Genomic DNA, 14,413 nt, shown 5'->3' with positions numbered 1-14,413 from the left:
CTTCTCCAGGGGATCTTCCCGATCCAGGGATCGAACCCAGGTCTCCTACATTGCAGGCAGATTCTTTACAGCTGAGCCACGAGGGAAGCCCCATATAAAATAACACAAAACAAAAAACTTTAAAGAGTGGGAGATGTACATGGATATTCCATATTAAACTCCAAATTAAGGGCGAGAGTAAATATTGCCTACTAGGAATCCTCAACTTTCTTTTTTTATCTTGTTTTATGTGGGGAGGGGCAAGGGAACATGAAATGCTATTTTAAAAAAACAGTATTTTTCTGAATACAAAGTAATATATACTTATGACATATAGAAAATATAGAAACACTAAAAGAAAAAAACAATTTCCACTGACCGCTGAGAACCAAAGTTGATATTAACCTTTCCTTTTCAGACATGTTTGTCTGCATATGTAAAGACCTTTAAAAAAAATTAGAGTCATGTAATATAAGAGTTTACATTCTGTCTTTTAAAACTTTATTTTTGTTACAGACAGATTCTCATTCCACCAAATATTTTCTGAAAATACAGATTTTAAATGCCTCAATAACAGTTTACTTATATTCATGAGCTCACAATTTTTGCCTTATGCATGGTATCTGTGGGGTTTTCCTTCTTTTTCCAATTATATTTTATGCTAGGATTAATATCTAGTATGCAAACATTTTTCAGCATTTTTAATTCTCTAGGATAATTCATGAAAGCAAAATTACACAATTAAAGTGTATAGACATTTTCTAATTACTGACTACTGATATATACTGGCTTAGTGACTCCGCAAATTAAGTCCAGACTAATTTTTACCAAGTCAATAAGCTAAATGTTAATTTGCTATTTTAATATATATATTTTTGCTAGTGAGAAAATATACATATACCCCTCTCTCCTCTTTTCCTCTCCTGGCCATCTAGATTTCCTTCATAATTTCTCTTCTTGAGTTTTTAAAATATCTTATTAGGATATACATAATTTTCTTAATTATTTGTAAGTGCTCTTCATACTGCAAAAATATTAGCCCTCTGCCTGCAATAATGACTTTACTGGTTTTCTTACTAGGTTAATCATGGATGTTATGATTTTCTGAACTATTACCTGAATTCAAAGCCTCTTCTGATGACTAAGTAACACCTCCCCTTTTCCTAGAACATCAGGTGGTAAAACAGGCCTTTCTCATCTTGCAAAAATCCCTAGTTCAGCTTTCCTGTTTCAGAGCTACAGGTTCTGAAACAAATGAGCCCTGATTCAGTACAGCATGGCAAAGATCTCCTCTAAACACTGAACTATCTAGCCCAGAAATCATGTGACTTCAGTAAGCTGTATGGTTTCATCTATATCAAACAATAAATAATTAAAGTGCCTTTTCCAGTTCTTCCTTTTTAAGGTTTGTTTAAGACCAAAGACATTGCACAACCAACTCGTGATACAACAAATCCTCAGGGCTTATTTCCAAACAGGTCCTGGCAAGTTTCTGAATTTCTGACTCAAAAGCTCCTTTTATTTTTATACTAAGAGTCAAAGTAAACAACTTGTTGCTATAGAATTGGTTGGGGTGGCCAAGACATAAGCATTTTAAAAAGCAAAGCAAAACACCACCAGTGAATGTGTGAACGTGGAAATCCAGCTAAGTATAAACCTTTAGACTGTCTAACACGAAGCACTAACTAAAAGATGCACAAAACCACCAAAAATACCTTGAGACAGGTTCTATGGAAGGGTAAAAAAGACCATTCCATCCTGTCTCTCCTACCAAATATACCTATAAAATCTGGACCGAATGCATGCAGCTGCCAGTACATAGGCTGGGAATCAGAAGCACCAGGAAGCCAGGGCTAAGTTTACCACCTTTTCCCTCCAGTACTGCCCTCCTCCACCTGCACTCAACACAACCTAAGTGGGCTTTAGCAAGGTGAGAAGCCCTCTAAGTTCCTGCTGGAGAAGCAGAAAGAGGTTTCCAAACACCAAAGAAGAATGTAAATCCCTAGGGGACTCCCACTGACATGTGAAGAACAAAAGTAGCACACAATCCAGATACAAGTCACAAAGAGAGTCCAATAAAGCAGAGAAATGGAACTGGCAGGTAGACACTTTTATGTACACAAAATTGTATATAGTGAGAAAAACAGATTAAAAGTAACCGAGACATGAGCACGTTTAAGCAGTGGGAGGGGATGGCTTTACATCATTTGCTCTCCGGGTGCCTGACTGTAGATGACTGCCTGTCACATCACGTCTTTTGTCTTCAATCTCCAGATTCTGACGTCAGACTGTAAATGGTCATCACTTAGGTTAATACTTTCACCCACTCAACAAACAAGGTTAAAATCTGTATAATTTTAGAAGTCTGTGAACAGTGAAAAGGTGAATAGTGAAAGGATATTCAATCTCACTAATAATCAATCAACTAAAAGCAATTTAAGACATTTTTGCTTTGCCTTTTCGGGTTAGAATAGACTTTATGTATATATATGTGTATGTATTTTTAACCACACTGTACAACATGTGAGATCCTAGTTCCCTGACCAGGGATTGAACCCATGCCCCCCTGCAGTGCAAGTGTAGAGTCCTAACCATTGGACTGCCAGGGAATTCCCTGCACACATTATTTTTAAAAATTCAATGCTGGTGAAAGTAGAGTAAGACAGCCTCATTCACCACTAGTGTTAAGTACAAATTGATACTATCAATTTGAAAACAAAATTCTGCATACCAAGACAGCCACAAATACGTAGACAATTTGCTCCAGAAATTCTGTGCCTGGGCTTATACCCTAAGGAAATAATTTGAAAAATTGAAAAGCTCTATGCATAAAGACATTAATTGTTTTTTAGGATAGTGAACATCTGGAAAGAACTCAAATGTCCAAATCAGGGGAAATAAATGACAAAACACTCATTGAGTCATATATTATGTAGTCATTACACATATTTTCAAAGAATTTATAATATGGGAAAATGCTTATGCCAAAGTAATAGTTTTAAAAAAGGACACATACTGATTATATACATTTTAATCATGTTAAAGAATATACTGAAGCATACTAAATACAGAAGTAAAAAGCGTGTAGAATTCAATATTTGAAAAGTTAATATTTATTTTATTTCAGAATGAGCCTAAAGGTTCATGATCTGTAATAATTTGTCATTTTTTCTGAGGCATGAATCTGAAACATGTGCCAGACAGCTGAAATTCACCCTCAAGTTACTTAGGTAGCGTGAGGTAGGGAGCAGAGGCTGGGAGGTCTGGGCTTGTCTCTTCCCTGCATAACCACCCCTGCCTTTATTTCCCAAGCAAAAAATTCCTGTTCCTGCAGGAGAGAAGGTGAGGGAATGGACGGGAATTCAGCCAGTCACCAATGAGTTCAACATCAGCATCTGAAGGTGGTTTCACTGCTTTGTTCTCAAGTTGAAGGGGCTTCCTCGCTGGCTCAGTGGTAAATAACCCGCCTGCCAATGCAGGAGCCTCAGCAGGCTCAGATTCGACCCCTGAGTGGGGGAAGATCCCCTGGAGAAGGAAATGGCAATGCACTCCAGTATTCTTATTGGGATAATCTCATGGACAGAGAAGCCTGGTGGGCTACATTCCATGGGTCACACAAAGAGTCGGACATGACTGAGCAACGCAGCATGCATGCATTCAAGCTGAACATCTGATTTTCTGTGGTTATACATTATTTTACGGGGACAATTATATCATATAGTGCTATTTGTCAATGAGGGAATTCACAAAGGTCTTAGGATATATTCTTCTGGAAGGTCCTAAGTATATTGCAAATCAAAACGTTAAAACCATTTAGACTGTGATATTTTAAGAAAACATTTGTTTTTCATTTATGCCTTTTTGTTCCACAAATGAGGGTGGGGGGAGACTCAAAATTAACTTAGTTTTACAATATAAGACCTTTTTCTTTATTAGACCGAGTCAGGTGACAGGACAATCCAACCATTAAATAAAGAAGATAGTGGAGGGCTTCCCTGGTGATGCAGTGGTAGAATTCACCTACCAATGCAGGAGACATGGGTTCGATCCCTGATCCGGGAAGAGCCTACAGGTTGTGAAGCAACCAAGCCCGTGTGCCACAACTGTTGGAGTCTGTGCTCTAGAGCCCGGGAGCCGCAACTTCTGAGCCCCTGCGGCACAGCTACTGAAGCCTGTACGCCCTTGAGCCCACGTTCCCCAACCAGAGAAGCCGCCGCGATGAGAAGCCCAAGCACTTCAACTAGAGTAGCTCCCACTCGCCCCAACTTGAGAAAAGCCCACGCAACAACAAAGGCCCAGCACAGGCAAAAATAAATAAAATTATTAGGAAAAAAGAAAAAAAAGATGATGGAAAGCAAAGCTCTGTATCTCATGCTCACCTTGTAGCACCTGTATTTATATAGAACCACCAGGAAAATCGTCATGATGACAATGACGCTGATCATGATCACCGCATTCAGAATTGAGTGCAGGGCTCTCTGCCCCAGAGTCTCCGTGTCTTCTGTAAATGGAGTATAGATTCTGTAATAAAACAAAAGCCCCAGGGGTTAATGGAGATTCTAAACTACATGCTCTCCAAAACCAGTTTTGTTTCCCAGATTTAACTGATACCTTATGAATCACTTTTTTTTTTCAGCTCATCAATCTAACCAAGAATTTTTAACCTAAGAAAAGCAGCTTTATGCTAAAATAAGCTCTTCAAAATAAAAGGAGATGGTTAAAATAGAGGTGGACCCACGTGCGTCAGACACTGGCTCCATCTAGTGGACGCTTTATACGGAAGTAATTACCTCATCAAATGTTTTCCCCACAGCTTATCAGTGATTGATTAAAAGTACTACCAGATTCTGCCATAAACTACCTAGACTATGAGTGGTTCTAAGAGGAAGGTAAAATGGTGGGTAATTATCTTCTATCTGTAGGGTGATACAACTAAAGTTGTCTTCAGATAATGTCACATATCCAGCTACCCTTGTTTCATATGAAAACACACTTATTCCAGGTACCAATATTTTCAACAGAAGACTTTATTTCTGCCTCCCCTGGAGTTACGTACAGCCACGAGAATAAGTAATGACCACTGAGTTATCAGCAGATGTGGTCTGTGGAACTTTTAAGGGAGGAGTGAGTTCTGCTGAGAGATATGTCTTATGTCGTTTTCTCCTCCGTTCCTTCCTGCTGTCTGAATGAAGGCTGGGGCTCCAGCACCAATACTGGACCCTGAAATAACCTAGACGACAGAAGCCAAAAAAGAAGGAATGAAGAAGCCTGAGTCCTTGGTGAAAAGAAAGCACTGTACAATCTGAACTACTACCTCTTCACTATTCTGTGGGAGACAAGAAAATATGTATATCACTCAAACCAGTTTTCAAAATTTTTTCCTTTTTTTGGCTGTGCCATTTGGCTTGCAGGATCTTAGTTCCCTGACCAGGGATTGAACCTGGGCCTCAGCAGTGGAAGCGTTGACTCTTAACCACTGGACCACCAGGGAATTCCCTGTTTTGATTTTCTATAATGGGCTCGGCAAACTTTCTGTAAAGGACTACAGAATAAATATTTTAAGCTTTGTGAGTCATATGGTCTCTGCTGCAACCATTCAACTCTGCCCTTGTAGTATGAAAGCAGTACACAAATGAATGGACACGGCCATGTTCCAATAAAACTTCATTTACCAAGGGAGGTGGCAGGCAGATCTAGCCTGTGGGGCATAGCTTGCTAACCTGGTTCTATAAGATGCAGCCAAACCTAACTTTAACTTACAGAGACAATATTCCCCAACTTCTTTTGGTAACTGTCTCCAAGCCCTGCTCTTCACTCATTGTCTTAGCCTTTCTCTCAAAAGGTTAAAAGCCTGGCTTTCAGAACCCCACAGAGTTTTCCAGACACTTGCCAATTTCAGAATTCACTTAAAACATCTTGAGCCCAACAGGGTCCCAGAGACAGAACTAGGTGGCATCTGAATCAAAGCATTTTCCTTGGAGACAAAGGGCAGACACCAACAGCACCAGAGAATCTGCATGGCATTCGGCAAACACTTCAGGGCCAGTCTGCATTCCTTCTTCACCCTTTCACTGAACTTTTTTTTTTTTTTTTTTTTGCCTAACATTTATTACACTCCTCACCCTGGAAACAAAAGTGCTCTCATAGTCCTCGTGGTATAGAAGGAAAACAGGCATTAAATAAGGAAAGTAAATATACACTTGCATATTGTGACAAGTGAAAAAAGAACAGGTTTCGACAGAATACCGCGAAGGGCCTAATTCTTTTAGGAGGATCATGGAAGTTATTTTTCAGCCAAGATGAGAAGGATAATAGGAATTAATCTACCAAAGTTAGAAAAGGAAAAAAACATTCCAGGGAGAAGAACAATGGGCACAATGGCCCTGAGGTGTTAAAATCACTACTCAATTCTTTACTTGCTCAATTCCAAATAAACTGAGCCCAGTCTAGGGATACTACTTAAAAAATATAACTCTGAAGCTTTATTTTCTCTACGTAAAGCATCATCTTTTATCAGAGAGGATGGACTCTCTAGCCTTCACGGCCCTTCAGTGCAGAGGTCAGAGGTCTTCAAGGTGATGATGACACGCTACGCAGGACAGCTAGACTGGCCTTGAGGATAACAACCCACAATACTCATACGTACAGCTGCCCATCCTTCCGGGTATAAAAGCTGACTGATTTGATGGTGGCCACAACCACCACCATACAGAGAGTCACGGGGACAAACAGCATGATCACATGTTTGGCGCCGTATTTCAGTGTCAGCTCCTCATCTTCCTCTTCCTCTTGCTCCACCACCTGCTGTGAGCTGCTGGGGGCTCGGCCATTGGATACCGACTCAGTGTTGCCATGCCTCCGCCTCTCGTTGCTGTGATCATGCCGCTCTCTACTATCATTCTAAAAGCACAGGAAGAGATTTTTCAGTAAGTCAGACTCCCAAGAAAATCAAAGTGTTCTATATCAAAAACAGAAAATGTAATGATTTTTAGATCCCAGGGTAACAACAGGCCCATTATTACACGAGTTTCCAAAAACTTAAAGCAAGAGAGAATCAATTTACAAGAAGTACGCAGCCTAAAAGTCGAGATTATTTACCACTGTCCACTGGAGGAACTCAGGTACCCCCTCTCACCTGGCTCTTTCTAACTCTAATAGAACTGTACTCATTCTTTGGAATTTTTGACTTAAAAAATGACATTTGCATGAAGCCTTCCTTATTTACTGCAGCTCCAAGCAGAGTACTCTCAGCTTTTTTAAAATCATGAAATGCTTTTTTACCTGTAGTTTCCTATCATTTATAAAAGGAACTATCTCACCTTCATTATTAATAAGACTTAGAAATCTTTGTAGTGACATACAGGGGATCTGTCAGTATTATTTCTTACCATCTATAGTTATCTCAAAACAGTATTCAATTTAAAAAAAAAAAAAAAACCTTTACAGAGAGAAACTAGGCCTTAATTCTGATGCTCTCCAAACCATTCCCACCTACATAGAGGAAGGGAACAATAAATGCAAGAATGAAGGAATGAAAGTAGATTCCATTTTTCTCTAGTTCTAAACATCACTTTTTTACCATTATCCTTATCCTGGATCTATCCTTGCTTAATCAAGTTCAATATCCTTTTTGATATTATTAGATCTAAAATTCAGTTTTTGTAAAGGGTAGAATGAATCTCAAGAGCATTAACAACAACAAAATAAAAATAATAGAAAACAGGAGAAATATAACAGAGAAGTAAATGAAACAGGACATGCAAGTAGACTGATAGTCACTGTTGCTGACAAGAGGCAATCAGCTGGTTAAGACAGGAAGCTCCTAGGAAGACACGCCTTGTATCTTGTATCTCATTTTTGACTATAGAGTTTAACCAAGTATATTACATGCTTGATAACAGCAGTACTAGGGATTGAAATATGTACCCTTTTTTTGGCTCCACGTCAAGGCTTGTGTGATCTTAGTTCCCCAACCAGGGATTGAACCTGTGCCCTAAACAGTGAAAGCCCTGCATCCTAACCACTAGACCACCAGGGAATTCCTGATATGTACTTTGACATTTAACTCTCACAACCACCTTACCATCACCACTTTCCAGGCAAGGAAACAGCCACAGCTTGTGTTATAAAGAGGGTTTGAACCCAGGTGTGCCCGACTGCAGAAATCAAGCTAACCTCCTCTCAATCTGTCATTCACAAGACAACATGACTGCTCTGCAGACTTACTGTAGGCTTTCTCTGTCACTTGACTTCCAATTTATTCATTCCATAAGTAATTATAAGAATTCTATATTTCAGTTACTCTGCTGTAACACTACAGCAGAAATTAAAAAGATCTAGATGCTATCCTTAGAAGCTCATAAGATAGTTTTAATATTAGGGAAACACTAGAGATGTGAACAAAGTGCTACAGAACTAATTTTTTATGATCAAGAAAGGCAACATATGGTGAGAATGTAAACTGATGTAGCCACTATGAAAAACTATATGGAGGTTCCTTGAAAAACTAAAATTAGACTTGCCAAATGATCCAGCAATTGCACTCATGGGCATAAAACTCTAATTCAAAAAGATACATGCACCCTAATGTTCACAGCAGCACTATTTACAATAAGGAAGACAAGGATGCAACCTAAATGTCTATCAACAAATGAATGGATGAAGATGTAGCATACACACAGACACACTGAAATATTACTCAGGCATAAACAAAGAATGAAATAACGTCATCTGCAGCTACACGGACCTAGAGATGATCACATTAAGTGAAGTAAATCAGAGAAAGACAAATATATGACATCACTAATATTTGGAATCTAAAATGATAACAAATGAACTTATTTATAAAATGGAAACAGACTCACAGACGTAGAAAACAAAATTATGGTTGCCAAAGGGGAAAGAGGGTAGAGAAGGGATAAATTAGGAGTCTGAGGTTAGCAAATAACAGACTACTACATGTAAGGTAGAATAAAATCAAAGGGCCTACTGTATAGGACAGGGAACCATATTCAATATCCTGTTATTAACCACAAGGGAAATAATATGAAAAATAAAAAATACACACATGTATATATGTGTAACTGAATCACTATGTATGTATGAATAACTGAATCACTTTGCTATACACTTGAAACTAACACAACATTGTCAATCAACTATATGTCAATAAAAATTTAAAGCAAAAAAGAAAGACAATATGAAAGATACAATTCTTGAATAGAACCTTCAAGAATGGAAGGTGAATGGGCTCCAGGCAGAGACAACGTCAACTGCGCCACAGGCCTATGCAGAAAACCTATGAGTACTCCTGAGGTGGCTGAGAACAGGGTGGTCAGAGCTGGTGGCAGGAAAAGGAAGGTTAGGAACAGGTTGTAAAGAACCTTGTTTGCCATGCCAGGGACTTCAGACTTTGTCCTGTAGGCAACAAAAAAGTCATAAAAATTGCTAAGGTTGAGGAAGTGACACATTAGATTATGTTTCGTTTTTAACAAACTTGCTGAAGTGGTGATGGAAAACAGGAGAGGTGTGAGAAAAATACTTCAGAAGCAAATGACAGAGCTTTGTGGCAAATTACACGCGAATGGTCAGGAAGGAGTCAACGGGGACTCTGGAGGTTTTGGCTTAAGGGACTAGGAAGGTGGTGATAGCACTGATGGCCACAGGGAGCACAGGAAGATAAGCAGGCTAGAGGAGCGGAGAGAGATTTTAGTTAGGTGAAGAGAGAGAATTTAGAAAGGAGCATTTGAAGCTCAGAAGAGAGTTGAAGGAAGCCATTAGTTTCTGTACCTATGAAAGTGGATGAAACCTCAGGGAGAAAGTATAGATGGATGCGTTGGTCATTAATGTAACACAACAGCTGTGGAAGGAAAAATACAAAGTGAGAGGACCACCAAGGAGAGAAGTGTGAATAACTCCTAAGCTTAAGCAGCAGGTTATCCGTAAATCGTAATGGACTGGGGAATGAATGGAAACTGAGAAATTAAAGGCAATTATTCCTTGAAGCCAAAAAAGAACAAAAATGGACAAAAGAGGAGATTCAAATTTTAAAAAGTTATTTTAGGGATGTCAGAGACTTGAGCTTACTTGTCAGGTCAAAGTATAGAGTTAGGATTAGAGGAAAATGTTGATACAAAACACAGAGATGATAACTAACGAAGCAGGGTAGGGGATAAATGATGGGGAATGGAAGAAGAGAGAAAAGCTGGCTTTACAGAGGCCCTGGTGCTCTCTGCCTCAGTTTGACCTCATGGAGGAAACATTTATGAAGACTCCAGGCCTACAAGAGTGGAAAGGAAACAATTGCAAAGCACAAAAGACAGAAAAATACATACCACCTACCAAGAAAGATAATTTTTGCTGAACACAAGTCACTGAAGTTCATTAGGAAGGAAAGGGTTATGAGGAAGGTGGGCTCTAGACAACAGGGGCATAGTGGGGTAGATAGCTGAGAAGCAGGAGAGCTGAGGGAATTCACACTTCAACTCTCTCAAAAGGAGGGGACTGTGTCATATGCTAAGAACACTGCAGTTGTGGCTAATATTCAGCAATACAATTATGGCCAACTTGGGCTGATTAATGTTTAGTATAAACTAAATGCAAATAATAACAGCTCTCTTAATACAGTATTTGCAAAGCATTTATGTAATTTAGTATTATATGATTTATATAAAGTACTTATATAATTTAAAAGCACTCTCACTTCATCTTGTTTATCTTTATATGTTAGGAGGTTTTGGTAGATGAACAGTAAACCAACTGATACAAAATTTCATAGTCAGAAAACAGCAGAGGTAGGAAAATCAAATTCATATCTCTCACTTCTAAACCATTCTTTCTATGGCACCACAGCTCTCCTATAAGGCTATGCGAGCTGTTTAACTGGGTGAACCTAGCATGAAAGAGGCAATCATAACATGCTTGTTAAGGGTACTCGACTGGATATTCTGGTTTATAGTGAACATTGGTGACCCCACCCTGTCCCGCCCTCAGAGCTGATACAGGATACTAGAGCACTGTTTCACATAATACTTTGGATACTACTTTAAAATTAAGTATATAATTTATGTCTTTTAAAAAAATACAATTTGTTTACTTCAAGAGGCAAAATACACATTTGATTCTAAACTCAAGAAGTATAAAAAAGCATACAGTGAAAAACCTCCTACTTAACTCTCAGTTTCCTAACCCCCCAGGTTATCACTGGTCACTGTTCTCAGCAAATCCTTTCAAAGTTTCCTTATTCATACACAAGCAAATACAAATACATATTCTCTCTCATTCCCCTTGTCCACAGAAATGGTAGCATAAGAAATGCACTGTCCTATACCATCCTTTCTTTTTTAAACTGTATCTTAGAAAATTTTCTACATGTCAGTAAAGAATATCCTTATTCTGTTAAAAAACCAGCTGCACAGCCAGTGTATGAAGATATCGTAATTTATTAGGCCAATCCCCTAGTGATGGACACCGAACTTGCTTCCAACTTCTTGCCATTTCAAACATTACTTCAGTGAAGTTATTTCACACATGAAGGGGCATATTTATAGGATAGCTTCACTGAAGTACAATGTTAAAGTATATATTCACTTCAAATCCTGATTTATACAGCCAAATAGCACACTCAGCAATGCAGGAGAGTGCCTATTTCAACAAGCCCTTGTCTACACAGTAAGCTCGTGATGCCTGGATTCTCACCAAACTGATAGGGTATTAAAATACAGGATCTCAGTTTAATTTTAACTTCTATGTCTCTTATCATTAGGAAAAAATGATCATTTTTTAAAATGAACTAAGTATTCATATCCTTTGTCATTTTTTCTATTTGGCTTATGGTACTTTCAGTTAAAACTTTTAAATTTAAAAAACAGTGAATGCCAGTTATGTACAAGGATGTACCAGTAAACAAGACTGCCCTCATGAACTGATTTCAAGCAGGGGAAGACAGCTAATAAACAAGATAATTACAGATTAGGATAGTACTATAATAGGGTGATGTGATAAATACATAGAATGGGACTTTCAAGTAATGTGACCAGAGGATATCTTTCTGAGGACATGACATTCGAGCTGAGACCCAAAGGATGAAAAGATGTGAAAGAGCTTTTGTACTGTAAAGGATTAACTCAGCAGGTTAGGGGTGTCCAAAACCTGCATACACCATAGAAAGATTTGGCCTGGCTCCTAGGAGATAACCTTTAAGTCCTTGAACAGCCTGCCTATTAAGACTGTTTCTGTCTACATGAGGCCTTGAGTCACATTAACAATCTGATCCACAGTGGGAGTCTTGAGCCACATGGTATCTGCTTGCCCTTAGGAGGGGTTAGAGAACTATGTCCAGCCATGTTTACATGACCAACGCTGAATAAAACTCTGGGACACCCAGGCTCAAGTATGTTTTCCTGGTGAGCAGCACTCTCTGCATGTTGTCTCACACTGCTTCTGGGAGAATTAAGCATTTGTTTGCATGACTCCACTGGGACAAGACAATCGGAAGCTTGGGCCTGGTGTCTCCTAGATCCTTGCCCTTGTGCCTTTTTCTGTTGCTAACTTTAATCTGTGTCTTTTCACTGCAGTAAACTGTAACAGTGAGTATAACAGCTTTTCTGAGATCTGTGGGTCGTTCTACTAGCTTATCACTGAACCTGAGCATGGTCTTGGGGAACCCTGATTATATGTGTACACTGAAAAATCATAAAATATTGCTAAAAGAAATTAAATATCAAAAGCAAAAATAGACAAATGGGACTACATCAAACTTTAAAACTTCTGTGCATCAAAAAAACAGAGTAAAAAGGCAACCAGAGAATGGAAGGAAATATGTGCAAATTATATATTTGATAATGGGTTAATATCCAGAATATATAAAAGACTCCTATAACTTAACAACAAAGAAACAAATAATTTGATTTTAAAATGGTAAAAGACTTGAACAGACATTTCAATAGACATTTCTAAGAAGAATATATACAAATGGCCAATAAGCACAAAAAAGATGCTCAATGTTACTAATCAGAGAAATTCAAATCAAAACTAAAATAAGATCGCTTACACCCATTAGAATGGCTACTATCAAAAAACTCCCCAGATAACAAGTATTAGCAAGGGTGCAGAGATGTTGAATGCCTTGTGCCCTGTGGATGGGCACGTAAAAAGGTACAGCTGCGATAAGAGACGACGCAGGTTCCTCAAAAAATTAAAAACAGAACTGTCATATGGTCCAGCAACTCTACTTCCAGGTACAGATCCAAAAGAATTGACAGCAGTATCTCAAAGAGATATTGTATTTCACACCGATGATCACTGCAGCACTATTTTTAAGAGCCAGGAGACAAAAGAAACTCAAATGTCCAACAATAGATGGATAAAGGAAGTGTGATACATATGTACAACGGAGTACTATTCATCCTTAAAAGAGAAGGAAATCTTGTCACTTGCTAAAACATGAATGAACCCTGAGGACTTTATACTGTGAAATGCATAAGCAAGTTACAAAAAGACAAACACTGCATGCTTCCACTTATATAAAGTATCTAAATTAGTCTAACTTGAAAAAAAAAGTATAACTGTGTTTGCTAGGGGCTCTGGGGACAGGGAAATGGGGCTATCCTGTTCCACAGGTGCAGAGTATTAGTTTTGCAAGTTGAAAATGTTTTAGAAATCTATTGCACCATAATGTGAATATAGTTAACACTACTGAGCTGCACATTTAAAAATGGTTAAGATGGGAGCTTCCCTGGTGGTCCAGTGGTTAGGAATCTATCTGCCAATGCAGGGAACACAGGTTCAATCCTTGATCCAGGAAGATCCCATGAGCTGCAAAGCAACTAAGCCCATGCGCCACAACTATTGAGTCAGCGCCCTAGGACTTGCACTCTGTAACAAGAGAAGACACTGCAAGGAGAAAACCACACACTGCAAATACAGAGTAGCACCCACTGCTCACCACAACTAGAAAAAGCCCCCACACAGCAACAAAGACCCAGCACAGCCAAAAATTTTAAAAATACATAAAATTTTAAAAATGGAATCTCATGTCCTTAATCACAATTAAAAATAATTTTTTTTAAGACTTAAATAAGTATAACTAGAGCTATACTGTGTGTTCATGGATTAAAAGGCTCAAAACTGCCAAGTGTCAATTCTACCAACATTCTCCCTCCTCCCCCCGCCCCCGCCCGCCAACTGATCTGTAAATTCAATGCAATCTCCATCAGCTTTTCTATAGTAACGTTTATTAAGTTAATATAGCAAATAGGGGCTTCCCTGGTGGGTGTGGCTCAGATGGTAAAGCATCTGCCTACAATGCGGGAGACCCAGGTTCAATCCCTGGGTTGAGAAGATCCCCTGGAGAGGGAAAGGGCACCCCACTCCAATACTCTTGCCTGGAAAATCTCATGGACGGAGGAGCGTTGTAGGCTACAGTCCATGGGGT

At 38.9% G+C, this 14,413-nt stretch overlaps 1 protein-coding gene across 1 annotated transcript in view; it reads right to left on the bottom strand.

Moving 5' to 3' along the window:
* The window catches only part of PSEN1 (presenilin 1), a 69,111-nt gene that overhangs the window by 34,196 nt on the left and 20,502 nt on the right, over window positions 1-14,413 (bottom strand). The window contains exons 3-4 of the mRNA XM_052646495.1: window positions 6,626-6,879; window positions 4,359-4,500 (exon numbers count right to left, since the gene is read on the bottom strand). Of these exons, the coding sequence (XP_052502455.1) occupies window positions 4,359-4,500; window positions 6,626-6,879 (396 nt within the window). The remainder of the gene's footprint in view (window positions 1-4,358; window positions 4,501-6,625; window positions 6,880-14,413) is intronic.

This window comes from Budorcas taxicolor, chromosome 10, assembly GCF_023091745.1.
Source record: "Budorcas taxicolor isolate Tak-1 chromosome 10, Takin1.1, whole genome shotgun sequence".
Classification (NCBI taxonomy): domain Eukaryota; kingdom Metazoa; phylum Chordata; class Mammalia; order Artiodactyla; family Bovidae; genus Budorcas; species Budorcas taxicolor.
This window is presented reverse-complemented; position numbering and strand designations above follow the sequence as displayed.